The sequence below is a fragment of the Anopheles coustani genome, chromosome 2, assembly GCF_943734705.1.
Source record: "Anopheles coustani chromosome 2, idAnoCousDA_361_x.2, whole genome shotgun sequence".
NCBI lineage: Eukaryota > Metazoa > Arthropoda > Insecta > Diptera > Culicidae > Anopheles > Anopheles coustani.
Window position 1 is genome coordinate 40,090,351 of NC_071289.1, and position 16,358 is coordinate 40,106,708.

Sequence of the window (16,358 nt, forward strand, 5' to 3'; positions counted from 1 at the left end):
ATATTTAACTTACGATACATTTAAAATATGTTCTTCGAGCTACATAACATACTGTTAACAACATAAGGGTATGTTAGAGCGGTCATAAAACATAAGTTCAGCCTAAATCAACTCTTATAACATATCTTCTTCTACTTCTTTTTCGGTCATGCCTGCTCCATTACGGGCTTATTAGAATTGATCTCTTTAGGTATGTCGATAGTTAGTCCTCTCGTATGGAGTATGATACAGTATTGGCTGCGATTCGAACCAACACTGTTGAGGGAGCGTCTCGGTGCTCGTGGGCCGATTTTTTAACTCGGCTGTTACGAATCTAAAAAAAATATTGAAAACGTCTATTCAAATCCTTATTTAAAACATGGCGAGGTAAAAGTTATTTTACAAAAATCATTTACTTCAATAAATTAACAAAATAAAAATACACATTTTACATTTTTACTATGTTTTTTTTCCATTTATCCAAAGATATAGTTGCTGGATAATTATCTGTAGACTATAGGACTAAAGGACCATAGTATTCGTATCTTTGCTCATTCATTCGTATTGTTGGCTGATGGTATGCGAAACCAGGATGGTTTTCTGATATGATTGTTTTTTACAAAAAAAAATTACGGGCTTATTAGAATTGATCTCTTTAGGTATGTCGATAGTTAGTCCTCTCGTATGGAGTATGATACAGTATTGGCTGCGATTCGAACCAACACTGTTGAGGGAGCGTCTCGGTGCTCGTGGGCCGATTTTTTAACTCGGCTGTTACGAATCTAAAAAAAATATTGAAAACGTCTATTCAAATCCTTATTTAAAACATGGCGAGGTAAAAGTTATTTTACAAAAATCATTTACTTCAATAAATTAACAAAATAAAAATACACATTTTACATTTTTACTATGTTTTTTTTCCATTTATCCAAAGATATAGTTGCTGGATAATTATCTGTAGACTATAGGACTAAAGGACCATAGTATTCGTATCTTTGCTCATTCATTCGTATTGTTGGCTGATGGTATGCGAAACCAGGATGGTTTTCTGATATGATTGTTCTGGCATCTTGTTTACTGTGCATTGTAATAACACTTTGCAACAATATAAAAGAAAGAATCGTACTTTGAAGTTGATACAAAGGGACAACCTTTCGTCGCAAATTTTTGGTCACAAGCAATATGGGTTTTTCTTGGCTATTACTATTCTCTTACAGCTGCATCGAAGTATTTATGTAATACGTTCCGCTTGGAAGTACACCTGAGCAGCTCGGATAGAGAGAACACTGCGTTAGATTGTACACATTCGGTAATTTATTTACAGTTTACTAGCATAACAATTGAACTAGCATAGATGGAAGATGAGGCAGTATGACATGAGAGGTGAAAATGGGAAGTTGGTTTGCTAGAGAAGTGTTCCCGGGGCGGGGAACGCCGTCTTCGATCGACTCCAGAACTCGCTTAGTAGTGCTGTTCGTAGTGGGGCTGGTGGCTGTAGTGGACCGGGGCAAGAACCTTGGCGATCGGGGCGGCGTACACCTTGGCGACCGGGACCTTGGCGACAGTCTTGACGATCTTGTGGCCCTCCAGAGGCTCACGGCGGACGACGGCGTTGAAGCCGTTGTGCTCATCGGCGGTGTAGTCGACGATACGACGATGACCGTCGGCATCGATCAGGGTGTACTGTCCCTTGACGTCATCTCCGTGGCGCTCCTCCTGCTGGCTCTTGATGTCTCCGGTGTGGTCATCGTGGACGGAGTACTGGAACTGGTACTCGGCCGGGGCCTCGGGGTACTCGATGTGCTTGACGGTCTTAACCAGGGCAGGCTGGACAGTCTTGATCAGCGCAGGCTGGATCGTCTTGACGACGGCCGGCTCGTGGTGGTACTGGTGGTACTGTGGCTGGTAGTGGTGCGGGTCGTAGTGCTGAGCGCTGGCGACGGCCAGGAAAGCGACAACTGCCAGGAACTGTTGGAAGTGAAGAGATAGAATTAGAACCTCTCGTGTCTAGCGAACCCATCCCTGGCGGAGGATAAGCCTACTTTGAATGCCATTTTTGTTCTGCTTGTGAAGCTGTGGGTTACGGTTCTCTGCTGGATCGTGTCCTGATGAAGGTGCTCGATGAACTGATGCAGATTTAGTGCCAAAATTCGCTATTTATATCCGCCGAGATCGGGCTCCCCAAGGCTCGGGTGAACTATCAACCCCTCTGGCCGATCGGTTGTAGGTCGTGCGTTGTCAATAATGTTCCGCAGCACATTCTTCCACCGTGCGCCATTCCGCCCAGCAAGCGGCAAGCGGGGGTAGTAGTATTCGCGATTGCGATTTCTACGCCTGATTATCTACTACTCCTTCCTTCGCTTTGCTACCGCCGATCTGGCCTCCCCTCTGAGTGGTTCGGGCTCGATAGTACGTTTTTGGCAGTACATGCAAAATATGATGTCTGTCGTTTGTTATTCTTCGGTTCTCTTCCCTCACTCTTCGCGAGAGCACTCTCCAAGCGCTCGAGGGCATGGTTCAGATGTATCCAAAAGAAAACCAGCAAACCATATTCGCTCCCTTCCCCGGGGGTCGCGATGCAACCCTGCGAACGCAGGCGAACGGATCGGTCGGGTCAATCTAGTCCGACGGACCGACCCGTCAGTCGAGCAACCAACCCGCCAACGAGACGTTCGGTCTGGCGGCCAAACTGTCAGACATCGACGGCCCGAACATAAACCAGCATGAAGCCCTATAGAAAATTTGGACCGAATCTACACGCCTGCGTCTTCTACCGTCAAACCGGTGAAGGCCATCTTCGCCCGACGCGTTTAGTCTAACGCAGGGAGCGCGCCGTTATTGAGCAGTTATGAAAGTATCACGCATTCCCGCGCCAGAAAACGGCGAGATTTTGGTTCGTCTGGTGTCTCGGCCGCTGGTTGGGGAACCATTGCCCAATGCGCAATTCGCTCGAGGGCTGACAAATGAGCGGTTAAATGCTCATCCGCCGTCGACGGCGTCGTCTGGAATGATGAGGGTTTGCGTGCTCCGATGAACCAGCGCCCCGGTGGTGTGGCCTTCTGCGCCATGCACGCAGGTGATTGGATACGGTGTTTTGGGTTTGGGTCCGATTTTGGCGTTGCCCGCCTGATTGTGGTAGCTCCCGGGCCGATCGTGCCCACCATGACCTTAACATTCGCTACCTTGTTTCCCACGGAATGGGTCAGTTTCATCTCCATTCGGCCACATCGACCCGATGCACCTCAGGCCATCGTTTAATGATGCGCTCCGTATATGGTACACTAGCGATCAGCATGATGATGATGTTCATAAGTAGAACCGATTTAAAATATTAATATTAATCCATCCTGTACACGTCTTTATTAGGGATAATGCTTTAGAAACAACATCGCACCTTTATGGTATTTTTAATGTGCATTTTATCGACTTCAATTCGATGAATAAGAATAGAAAATGCAACGAAGACATGTTTCAACTTTTTTATGTCATGAAACATTAGTGGATAAAAATGTTAAAAACATTAGTGGATTAAAATTTCATTTCATTCACATTAATGGGTACAATTGTTAAAAAAATTATATTAAGTTACAGTCTACTTATTAAAATTTTACATGGTTTGGTCAAAACATGCAAAATTATAGAAATAATTGAAACCAATGATGTGCCATAGGAACAATTGAGTATGTAGTATCACAAGTTTATATCGATGCTAAAAATATAGTAAAACCAAACTATGAATAACATACTATGCATTTTTCGTAGTTCTTTTCTTTCTTTCGTTCTGTACTTGTTTCTCTCAGATAATTATTGTCATTTATCATTCATACTCGTTTATCTTGTTGTATGCGTAAGCTGTACTTTCCAGTTGCATTACTCTGTTGCTCTCATTTATTGTTTCCAACCTGTTTACAGCTCTAGGGGTCGTAGCGTGCCGACTCAAAAGTAAGTACTAACAGGTAGTGTCTTAAAAAACACACCAGCCGACTTCTACCTTCAAAGGCCGATTTCAATTGCATTCCATATGTGAACATAAAATGACCTTCGGTATGATGATCGTTAAAATTTTCCTGGAAAAAAACCTTCTCCTCCTGCAACACACAATCCTGCCCCGCTGCATCAAATAGGGGAAATAAGGGCGTCTCGCTGGCGCTAATGTGTCGCGCTGTTTCAACCCCGCTCTTGGCGGCAGACGAGAATGGCGTTTTCACTTTCATTCCATTGACACACATTTTCGCGTGCAGGTAAAAGCATGCCCCCCCCCGCGCCACCCACCCCCTTACCAACCCTTTTTTCCGTCTCCTCATATTACCATTCGAGCCCATGCCATGGACTATCCTTCATCAGATTCATCCTGGTAGCAGCGAAACTGGTTCGCCAGCTGCCGTTGGCCGGCATCCCGTGGTCTTGATCGAACGATTTCGGATCAAGAGTATCGTGTTTCGATTATATAACCGCAATTCGTCTACTTTCAAGGTTGCCGCGGCTGGCGTTTGCCCTACCTTGTTGCGAACGAGACCCAGAAGAGTTCGAAGAGCGCAAGCGCGACCCGGAGGCGATTACCCGATCTTTCGGTCGTGTGAGATCATGCTCCTGCGTCGTATAGCCTTACCCAGCATGTAGGGTTATCGAAGGTACAACGAATCAGAAACGAATTTAAAGTAAATTAAAAAGTTTACAACATTTTTTGAAGAACTGTCAAACAGCTTTACATAATATACAAGACCTGCAAAACGAAATATACAAGACCTGCAAAAATATTCCTAATTGGTTCAATATGATACCAAAGGTTTTAAATGTGTAACTCTGATGTTTAGAACACATGGTAGCAGTATCAGGCACTAAGGAAGCCAAACTATAACAAATCTGCATGAAAAATTTCTTTGGCAAAAGTCATGTCAAATGCAGAATATCAGAAAGCTTTTAAATGCAATCCGAGCACTTACTGCCTCCCCGAATCCGAACCCCAACCTGTATGTTGAAGAAAACGAGAGAGGCAGCGTTTTGACGGCTGATCTATTAAACCCCATGCTTCCGTATGATCGAAATACTCCAGCTCTACTTTTGAGGAGGCGGTCAAAGCTCGGACAGCTCGTAAAGGGAATTCGTGTATGCCCTGGAACACATACTCGCCTTGTCCCCCCATTTACAACCGGAGTGATCTTGATGTCAAAACCGGTGTGTGCGTACCTTCAGCAATGGTACGATGGCCGGGCCCCGATGCGTGTATGTGCTCTGGCGTTATACTTTTACCGAAATTTTTAACCTCCACCGTCCGAAACCAGTCAAAACGGGGTCTTTGGAGTGCCGCAGTCGGGCGAATTTTTTTTAATACGTAGCAACGGCGCAATGGTAAAACCTGTTTACCCGAATCCAGAGGTTACTCGGTTTCAGTGCTGCGCCAGTTCGAGTGTGCTTGACAAGTTCACAGCTTGACATGTCAGCTATGTGCTTGGGCTAGGGCCCTCTTTTAGGCATATGCTTTTCACTTTTCACTCGCTCAAACACCCGCTTATGTACTGTTTGTCTATGCCTGTGTCACTGTCTGACATGAGTGACACATATTTTGGTAAGCTTGCCACTCTGGTGGATATCATTGGCGCATACCGTCTGAAAATGAAAATATGTAACAGGTTTTGTCAGTGCTGTTTACATACATTTTGAGCTATCGATGTGATTGCACATGCGTGTGAACTATATCATTTCGTTTTACATCTCTTCAGTCTCAGAACTCCACATCTCATTCTAATGTTTTACCACTAACCTGTTAGTTTGGTAGCTAAGATTATTATTGAACAGAGGGATGAGAATTACCGGTACTGCTGGTGATATCCGATGCGGAAGCTTAACTGTAGGATAACTGCAGGCGGGATCCGGATGACGCAAGATGGTCAAAACTGCAGGTATCAATAACACATTGATAATTGTTCATTACCTGTACAATTTTCTCAGGTCATTTTGAAGTATGAATTCCTGAAGCCTTCGCATGATAGAGATGGGAGCATATTTTGTGAATACCTTTTCTATTGGGCTATACCACACAGGAATTTGAAAGTATTGTGATCTTTCTTGTGTAATCTTCTTCCAAACAGTAATAGGACACCCTAAGGATGTACAAATTTATGCTAACATTTATTGAGGAGTACTGACACTAACAAAAACAGATCGACCTTCATGCTCAGTAGTGGTAGGTGAGGCTGGGGGCATGGAAGCTAACAGTCGCCACATGTGCCGGAGCAAGAACCTTTGTAACCGGAACGGCGTATTTCGCAACGGGCACGGCAACCTTGGCAACGGGAGCAACGTAGTGAGCAACCGGGACAGCGACCTTGGCGACCGGGACGACGGTCTTCACCAGCTTGTGTCCAGTCAGAGGCTCACGACGGACGACGGCGTTGAAGCCGCTGTGCTCATCGGCGGTGTAGTCAACGACACGACGATATCCATCAGCATCGACCAGCGAGTACTGGCCCTTAACATCATCTCCATGGCGCTCCTCCTGCTGGCTCTTGACGTCTCCGGTATGATCATCGTGGACGGAGTACGAGAACTGGTACTCGGCCGGAGCCTCCAGCTCCACTTTCTTCACCAGCGTTGGCAGCAGCGCAGCCTGAGTGACACCAACAACGGCCAGGGCAAGGATCAACTGTAAAAATACAGCGCACGGTTATATTCCTGTTCTTTATCCCGCTCATGGAGTTGCTTTATCCGATGCATTTCTAATACTTACTTTGAACGCCATTTTACTATGCACGAGTTTGTGGGCTATTGGATTGGTAGGTTGCGTGCTGCGAAGCTTCTGTGGCTAACTGATGTGATTTCTACCGATTTCTAGTGCTTTTTATAGTTTGAACTCAGGTTTCTTGCACGCAACGTACCTAGATCATCCTACCACGCACCCTAGTAGCCTGAATCGCGTCAAGTTCAACTACTCCTGCGGTAAGCCGGTGGCAGCTAGTACCCGGCATGGATACTGCCACGCCATGGTACATAAAGTACTAGGGCACCAGAAACCGAACGCCCGAAAACCGGTGGCAGAAGAAATGCCTAATGTCCAAGTCCGTAGGTATTAGCTGTAATCGTGGCGTAAAATCAAAACCAAATCCATCCTAAATCTTGATGTAACGGACAAACCGGTTCGGCGCACGCTGCACGGTGTCAGACTAAATTACGATGCATTTGGGCCTGAGAAATAATCCACCTCGCACGATTTTACGCCGATCGGGGCAGCGGTAACTGAAAACTTACTGACAACTAATCAACCTTGCCTTGGTGCCGGGCACATACCAACGATGGACCGTGGTACGTTGCACCTACGCAAAACGACGCAATATCTGGTCCGAATCACCGAAAAACTCGTTTTCCCAACTGTACCCCTTCTATGCTGGAATGAAAACGCAAAATGATGTTAAAGGAGTCCGTGAGAGGGTGACACTTTTTTCGCATCACATCATATCCCGCCCGCTCACCAAACACTGTCAGTTGGGCTATTACTTATTAATTTGTCACCTTGCGGTACATGTCTTATTTGTCCCGTGCAAATAACGTCCACTCTCCTGCGGACATTCGCCCAACTGGCAGACCGGCATTCGTGTGCCCATGTCGGGATGATGTAAGGTACAATCGAGCTGACATTGGTATCATCAGCAGACCCCTTATTAGGCCCTGCCCAGCAATTGGAGACATTGCAATTTCTTTAGACAGGCGATCCAAATGAACCCACCCGCGTTCTTACAAAACAAAGATTGCAAAGTCCGCGAAACAGACTTTTGCTTCAGGTTGACGCCTCGAGGCTGGCGAAACTCACATGTTGACAATCAAAAGTAATCACAAGATGCTAAACGACGTGATAATGACTTAATTTGAAGAAAAAAATGGCGCGTTTAAAAGTAAGCGTTTCGCTTAAAAGGGAGCACATAGGAAAAGTAAAAGGTTTTGCCTCCTCAAATTGTTTTTATTTTGCGATGTTTATGCATACATTCTGTTGAATATAATCAACTTGCGACAGATGATCTTTTTTATATGCCCACGTTTATTTCAAGCAAGTTGTTGTGCAAGTGGAAACCTTTTTAACTTTCACGCCTTTAGGTTGCATTCAACTAGATGAGAGGTCAGCAAACCTTACTGCAAATAGCACTTTATCCATTTAAAATATAGCTTTTACCATTGATTGCATATGGACCATGCCATAGTGAAAAGCTTTGGTGCGGTTTAACACGTTGCGTACCGCGTCACCCAAATATGGGTGACAGCAGTTTTAGTACAACACAGTTTTTGACCCATAAATAAATGAAAATGCAACATAAAAATTATTATAATATTTTATATAAATTTTTTGGGAGGCTAAGTTTTTGCTTGGCCTTCGAAAACAATCGGTTTAACAAATATTATAAACAAATTGTAATTTCAAAAATTGTACTAAAAAGTGTGCTAAAACGCTTGGTACGCAACGTGTTAAACATAAATTTAAACTTTGGATGTTTAGCGCTGCCATGAAGTAAGTCGAGCAAATACTTGGAACCAACACTGAATTATACTGTTTGCGATTTTCATATTTGTTAACAGCTATCGAGCTGTTCGCGCAAAATCGGTATTCACCTACAAGAACCAATGAACCCAAAACCCGTTTCATTTCATTCATAGCACCTGTAAGAAAAATCAACGCGATTTCTCAATCCACGATGAAATTTAGGTGTTTTGTATCTATGTTTTCAATTCTACGCATGCTTCCCACATTTTTAACGTAGTTAGTCTTTAAAAAAATTCATACTAAATTCTTAATTGATCATGAAACTATGAGAAACAAACAATCAAAATTCTTAATTGATTATGAGAAAAAAATAACAAACTATGAGAAATCATAACTCGCATTTTAAAAATTTGACGCGAACGTGAAATGAGCGAACAAAACCCACTTATTATACTTACCTAATGTACTGATAAAACTCATCAAATCATAAACATGAGATCGGACTACTCGGGCCACAACTGGGACACGGTGATACTAAACTTCCGACGACTGGTGTGGCTTAACCGTGTGAGAGACCTGCATCTGGCCCAGAAGGCTGTGCGCCTCAACACTTTTCTACTGCCAAGGTTATGCTCCGAAGCATCGGTATTCTGTGTACTGCAACTGGATTTGCAAGGTATCGAACATCATCTTTTGAAACGGCTCTGGAGGAATCCGCATACCTCTGGTGTATCTCGGATTACGAAGGGACCGGGATGAACTTGATCTGCACAGTCCCGGCATTACCTAGCCAGCACTCCTAGCAGATTGATACGTCGCCAAGCAAGGATACCTGCCTATTGGCGCTCAACACAGCAGCAGGACATTCAACGTACCCTTGCCTCTGGACTGTCATACAACAGGTCGCCTACATTGACGTGACATCGAAAACCAAGATGTCCATCCGATCCGTCCGTCGGATGATGGTCAGTAGACTACCTAACCCCAAGGTAGTGCAAAGAGCTCCAGCAATGCAATAGAAGTCTATATGATCCAAGATCGACAGCAGGAAGCTGTCTGCCAAACAAAGAACAACATTTTCCATGCTGGCACGAAGAAAGTTATCTCAAAGAGAACTATCTCTAAAAATAGGGAGAACCACACATCCCAAAGGTTTATTTTGTACGAAATTGCTACATGGTTAAAGCAAAGCTGTGCTCGTAATTAAATGATCGCTCAAACATAAAAAATAAAATTCAAATTGATTATTGATGGCCCTGTTAGCGGGCAACATTTTTATTTATATACAATTTTGGATAGCCGACTTTATCAGTTAGAAATATCGATATTGCAATGGGCAAACATATAATTCGGTAAAAAATAGAAGCATGATAATCAGAAATAATTTTTCATTCTCTATTTATTTCAACTAATAGGAAACAATTAACAGTCAAAGTTTGAACAGCTGTCGAAGTTAATAGTGGTACGAGGGGATGGCAACCTTGGCGATCGGGGCGGAGTACACCTTGGCGACCGGGACAGCGACCTTGGCGACCGGGACGACGGCCTTCACCACCTTGTGTCCGCTCAGAGGCTCACGGCGGACGACGGCGTTGAATCCGTTGTGCTCATCGGCGGTGTAGTCAACGACGCGTCGGTATCCATCAGCATCGATCAGGGTGTACTGTCCGACAACGTTGTCTCCATGACGCTCCTCCTGCTGGCTCTTGATATCTCCGGTGTGGTCATCGTGCACTTCGTAGTTGAAATGGTACTCGGCCGGGGCATCGGCGTACTCGACCTGCTTGTAGGCGACTGGCAGGACGGCGGCGCTGGCGACGGCGACGAGGGCGAACAGGGCGAAGTACTGCACGATGTAAAACGTTATTAATGGTATTACATGGAATAACAAAACATCCAGTTTTAAGTTATCAAACTTACTTTGAAAGCCATGGCTGCAAAAATGATGGATTGAACTTATTGGTGTTAAATCGAACAGTTGAATAGTTGATAGTTGAGTGATACATTTTCTCGGACAGGACACGAATATTTATAGTCCTTCATGGGTCAGTAAATGCTGCCATTACCAGTACATGGCCCGTTATCTCATGTACTTCGATAGGACACCGAAGGACCTCCCACACAGTATGTATTATTGTATCTCCCTACGCGCTGTATATATCCCCGCCAAGCACTATTTAGGTGCCGCATTCTACTTGCCAACAAATATTACATGCGACACACGCTGAGGCGTAGCCTACGAGCGTTCAAACGAACTGCTTTCCTCTTCCTCTTTGCTGATTTATTATTATATTTTTGCGTTTCTGATCGCAATTCCGTGCGAACGCCAACGAATGTAGCCGCCGTCGATTCCGCCGTTGATAAGTCACGTGTTGGTAAAGGGGTGTACCGAAAAGAGCCGCCACCAGTACGCCCCTAGGACAGTGCGTTCGTGGGTCCGTGTGCGGTTTGCTGTTCGCGCCAGGGTGGACAGGATGGGCGCGGGCGCAGCGAGGTTGGAGCGAATTGGTCGAATTTAAGTGGTTAAGATACGCGCGAAAATTAAATCACGTTGCACGTGACCCCCACGCGCCAACCAGAGCGCTGCCCAACCGGAGAGAACCCGCCCAAAATCAATCACACGTATACGATCGCGTATCAAAACGCGCTTGTAGAGCGCCTACTTGGTGAGTGCAGGCGTTGTAGTTAATTGAGAGCAAATGATCAAGGATACCGTTCTTTAATGGTGTGATACTGCAAACACGGTGGCGTGGTCACGCTGCCAGCATCAGTACCTGGCACGTACATTATGTAGAACAGAAATATGCAAAACGCTGTATAAAAGGAGCGAATCTAAAACGAATCAGCATCATTCGCAATCGATCGGTACCAACTGCCAGAATTATTCACAGCCTTCCGTAAGCTACCAGCGTACGCAGAAAAATGGCATTCAAAGTGAGTAGTAAAAATAAACACCTGACTGTGGAGAGCATCCCGACAACTTCTTATACCAAATTTCTTCGACAGTACTTCGCCCTCTTCGCCCTCGTCGCCGTCGCCAGCGCCGCCGTCCTGCCAGTCGCCTACAAGCAGGTCGAGTACGCCGATGCCCCGGCCGAGTACCATTTCAACTACGAAGTGCACGATGACCACACCGGAGATATCAAGAGCCAGCAGGAGGAGCGTCATGGAGACAACGTTGTCGGACAGTACACCCTGATCGATGCTGATGGATACCGACGCGTCGTTGACTACACCGCCGATGAGCACAACGGATTCAACGCCGTGGTTCGTCGTGAGCCTCTGAGCGGACACAAGCTGGTGAAGGCCGTCGTCCCGGTCGCCAAGGTCGCTGTCCCGGTCGCCAAGGTGTACTCCGCCCCGATCGCCAAGGTTGCCATCCCCTCGTACCACTATTAATTTCAACAGGCCGTTCCTAGATAATTTATTAGCACAATAAATAAATGAATTTAAAGAATATTCCACTTTTTATTCTAAACCACAGTAGAAAGACCACATTTTTGTGTGGGCAAAAACTATGTTTTTGTGAATTCAATCTTATCAGAGGATCTTTAGAAATATTTTCTGGTATTCAAATATGGCTATAACAAACCGTTGGTCTTTTAAAATAATTGTTTAACATTTAAAACCTTCAACCATCGTCATGATTATTTCGAATTTTGCTAAAATCACATTTTGCACTGTTGCTCAACGAATTTGTTGATTGCGATTGTTCTATAGTTTGTTGTGCATTGATGGTTATTCCGTACCCTTACGTTTCGTCTGGGTTGGTTAAGGAGTTTATATCGGATATCAAATAACAATAACTTGCTCAAAAGTTCCTCCACTTCAATAAACTTTCACTGCGCTAGAACGCCATCACTCAAACTCATCTACGCTTTTAGCTGCTGCTGCTGTCATTTTCTGTTATCTGCTTATATTGGCTCTTTTCAAGTATTTTAAACAACGTTCAACTTTGGAATTTTATTTTTTATTGATGTTTTATAGTCAACTATGGTCAGATTATCAACAGTTGAAAGGTGCTTTTTTTTCAACTGATATATTATTTTTGTTACTAAAACTTCTCATCACAGCGCTAGTTCGCAATTTATTGACTGTAACAACATTTTATTAATGACTTTGACTCCAGTATCGAGAAAGATTCGTAGCTAAGACTAACGAATCGAATTATTGAAATAATATATGGCGGTAAAGATTTCATAGGGACCCATGAATGCACTATGACATTTGTTTTATTACTTTTTTCGTTTGGTCGCAAATTTAGTAAGTCTTCCGTGGTACTCTTCAGCTTGTTCTAAATCAGAAATTTTAGTCAAAGAATCTAAACTAATGTTCTATACTTTAAAGCCGCTGTGATTTCTCTTACAATTTACGATTGGATTCCGATTCAGATTTGATTTCCAATTATTTCTATAAATTCAACAACATTATAATGTATTTGATTTGCAGGACCGTTGTGTGGTCACATTTAAAATCCCACTCAAATTGTTGAATCATTTGTTAAATTTGAATTGCGATGTGAAAAATAATTTGAATGAGTCTTTCCTGTTTCCCAATGCAATTTTTCACGAAACCGCACATAATTTGTCAAAATAACATACCACTTCCGTAAATTTTGAAATCTAGAATAACCATGGTATCTACATACTTATTTTCCAACGCAATTTAAAATCCCCTAAAATAGTGCCAACGCACAAAGTTGATGGGCACAATTGTAGGAAAATGTTATCTGAACAGCATTATTTATCCGCCAACATCGCTCCGTGTTCACAAGTTCAATGACGACACTATTGAAGAAATAAGGTAGAACGTGTCTTTTTATTGAATAACTGAAGTTTGAAAGCATCCGGTTAATTAGAAGAAATTGTACTGATAAGTAACATGATGCCTATAAATCCGCACTCAACGCTTAGTACTGGTAGCTCACGTTGCCACTCTTGAAGCTAGTGTGCGAGTGAGCATTGTGCTTCTCCTTCAGATGAACCACCGGCTTGAGGACATGCACCTGCGGCACGGCGTGATGCAGCTCCACATGGTGCACTGGTTCAACGTGGTGCACAGCTTCGACATGATGCACATGAGGCACGACATGATGTACCACCGGGGACACGGCAACCGTTTTCACGTAGTGCACCGCCGGGACGAGGTGAGTTTTCTTCGGCGCAGCAACCACCACATGGTGACCCTTCACAGGCTCACGGTGCACCTTGGCCACGAAGCCGGTGTGTTTGTCCGAGGAGTAGTCCACAACACGCCGATAGCCGTCCGCATCGACAAGAGAGTACTGGCCCGTTACTTTGTCACCGTGGCGTTCCTCGTGCTGGCTCTTGACATCGCCGGTGTGGTCATCGTGCACTTCGTAGGCGAAGTGATACTCGACCGGGCTGTGATGATCTTCGTAGTCGTGGTGATGAACTGGCAGAACAGCCGCATTAGCAACAGCCAAACCGACCAGCAGGACAATACAAATCTAGCAAATGATAGAATAACGTTTAGGTTAAAACTGATCTCATAGTTTCCTTTAACTTCTGCTCACTTTGGAGTGCATTTTAGATGTTTATTTGCTACGGAAATTTTTTCACGACTTTAGTACTCGAAAAACACGTCTGAGGGCTGTTGTCTCGAGTTGAATGACTGCCGATGAACTAATTCAATTGATTTTTATACCGTTGAAACTGTTGAGCAAATGCTCCACCCTCCACAAGTGATTCGATAAGGCTGAATTAATTCGGTGGATATACTCAAAGTTGGACACTACGCACATTACGCCACCCGGGTGACAAACGCTTGACACCAACGCTATTTCGGCGTTATCCTAAATATGTCCAACACCGGGACCACCGATGACAGACACCCAGAAAGACACGATCGTACGCAAAAGATACGGGACGGATTTTAATCCTGCTACCAACAACACGAGTAGCCTGCAACAAGTTTGGGGACTGTACCACCCATGCACACACGGTGTGAGAGACACAATTTACTGACCTCTAGACTTTAGACCTAGTTTGTACTTGTCTAGCTCGGCTGGATTGACACATCGATGACGTCCAATCACTCGGACACTGGTTGTATGTTGTAACCGAATATCAGCTTGACGACGTTTAAGAGCTATCAACATCCGATGAAGAAGTAATTACCGTCAATGAAGAGTTACAATTAGATGCAAGTGTTTTATAGTGGCTCTCTCGTCCTAGTATGGTATAAAATATCGCGATCGACGTTTACCTCGATCAGTCGTTCACCAAATCATCATAAGGATAGTCAGTGCCGCTCGTTTGTTGAACCAAAACTATCTACCCAAAATGTTCTATAATCTCCCATCAATATGTGCACTAGCTTTAACGTTCAATATTGAGCAGTTGTATGCTCTAAATAGCCCAACAGTAGATCCTAGTGAATACGCATTCCGGTATTCTGTCGACGATCGGGCTACAAATGACGTCAAATTCCACGAAGAGCGCAGGATAGGCAACACTGTTGCGGGAAAATATTCTTTTCTGGAACCAGATGGCTGCTGGCGCACAGTGATGTACACAGCGGATGAAGAGCATGGATTCAGAGCGAAAGTGACGCGTGGTTCCCAACCGGAACTGGATGTGCAGCCAGCCAGAGGCCGTGCAGATCACGAGTTAGGATGGCGCCGCCGCCGATTTCGAACACTTTGGTCCCAAAGAACAAGAAAAGCTGAAGGGTTTTTTAGAAATCTGTTCAATCCTACCAGTCAAAAACGCGAAACATAGTCAAATAAAAATATTAAGTTCTTAGAATGTTTTGATAAAAAAACAAGGAACTAAACTGTACAAGGAATTTAGACGCATGCAAAAACTAAACCTTTTTTCTTAATCCATGAAGATATCCGATAACCGCTAGCATTATTCAAATCGCTACATTAAATAAATAAATAAATAAATATATAAAAATATTAACAAGAGCTAAATGTCTCTAATCAATACATTAATTGATCCGTAATTTAGTTTCATAAGTAAATAAACTAGTTTAAGATTAATAGATATAAGTAGCAACAAATTAGTATGCAAAGTGTTAAAAAGGTGTTCAAGCAACAACCAGTCCATTACACAATCTTTAATCATCTCTGCAAGAGATGTAAGTTAATTTCTTAGCTGCCATCCTGTTAAGGAAAATCTCTACATGTGTAAATATTTTTATCATAATGAAGCTCCACTGAAGGGGGGTCCGCGACAGCCGAGCGGTAGCGCCGGTTAGAAAATCGGCCCATGAGCGCCGGGGCTCACCACCTCGACGGCGTGGGTTCGAATCCCAACCGAGACCGGACCCTTCCCCTGTACGAGAGGACTGATTATCCACGTACATATAGGGTAAAAAGTCTGGTAAGCCCTTAACGGGCAGGCATGACCAAGAGGTCGTTACGCCAAGAAGAAGAATGAAGCTCCAATTTCCTTTCAAATAAAAAAAATGGAATGTCAATGATGCTTGACGAAATGAAAGATGTCATAAGCATAGAAATAATAAGAAACCCCTAAATTTCGCGTTTGAATGTTCCAAACACCATTTTAATCGTTTAACCTAATACGCAAAATTATTTCGTCTTTTCATCAAATATCCGCACAATGATAATAAGATTCTTTAAAAAGAATATATTAAATACATATACACAAATGCAATTTATATTTGAGTTCTTTTGAAATTTTCAAATGTTCAAATGTCAATTTACTGTAGAAATGCAATTTGAAAGGAAAACGACAATTTGAAAAGTATATTTGTAGCCTTGTTTGTAAATATTTTATTAACTGTTTGTCTTCTAGATGGTTTGACATAATCTGTATTATTATTTCAATTTGTGAATCTTTTCGCATAATTGGGCAAAATTAAAAAGAAAACAGCAAGTGGTATTCTATTATATTAAATTTATCAATTTTTATCACAATTA

General features: G+C 43.5%; 4 protein-coding genes across 4 annotated transcripts; 1 reads left to right on the forward strand and 3 right to left on the reverse strand.

Moving 5' to 3' along the window:
• Positions 1–1,440: 1,440 nt before the first annotated feature.
• LOC131267322 (larval cuticle protein A2B-like) lies at positions 1,441–2,033 on the reverse strand. The gene is made up of 2 exons (XM_058270171.1): positions 2,022–2,033; positions 1,441–1,947 (listed from the first exon to the last, which is right to left on the reverse strand). The coding sequence occupies exons 1-2, from the start codon at positions 2,031–2,033 to the stop codon at positions 1,441–1,443; spliced, it is 519 nt and encodes a 172-aa protein (XP_058126154.1).
• Positions 2,034–6,154: 4,121 nt separating this feature from the next.
• LOC131264383 (pupal cuticle protein Edg-84A-like) lies at positions 6,155–10,378 on the reverse strand. Its single transcript, XM_058266685.1, has 4 exons — positions 10,367–10,378; positions 9,913–10,292; positions 6,707–6,722; positions 6,155–6,622 (listed from the first exon to the last, which is right to left on the reverse strand). The coding sequence occupies exons 1-4, from the start codon at positions 10,376–10,378 to the stop codon at positions 6,155–6,157; spliced, it is 876 nt and encodes a 291-aa protein (XP_058122668.1).
• A 990-nt stretch (positions 10,379–11,368) lies between these two features.
• Positions 11,369–11,845, forward strand: LOC131267324 (cuticle protein-like). The gene is made up of 2 exons (XM_058270173.1): positions 11,369–11,380; positions 11,453–11,845. The coding sequence occupies exons 1-2, from the start codon at positions 11,369–11,371 to the stop codon at positions 11,843–11,845; spliced, it is 405 nt and encodes a 134-aa protein (XP_058126156.1).
• Positions 11,846–13,355: 1,510 nt separating this feature from the next.
• On the reverse strand, positions 13,356–13,994 carry LOC131264384 (larval cuticle protein A2B-like). The gene is made up of 2 exons (XM_058266686.1): positions 13,983–13,994; positions 13,356–13,916 (listed from the first exon to the last, which is right to left on the reverse strand). Exons 1-2 carry the CDS (start codon positions 13,992–13,994, stop codon positions 13,356–13,358), a joined length of 573 nt encoding a protein of 190 aa, XP_058122669.1.
• Positions 13,995–16,358: the final 2,364 nt, after the last annotated feature.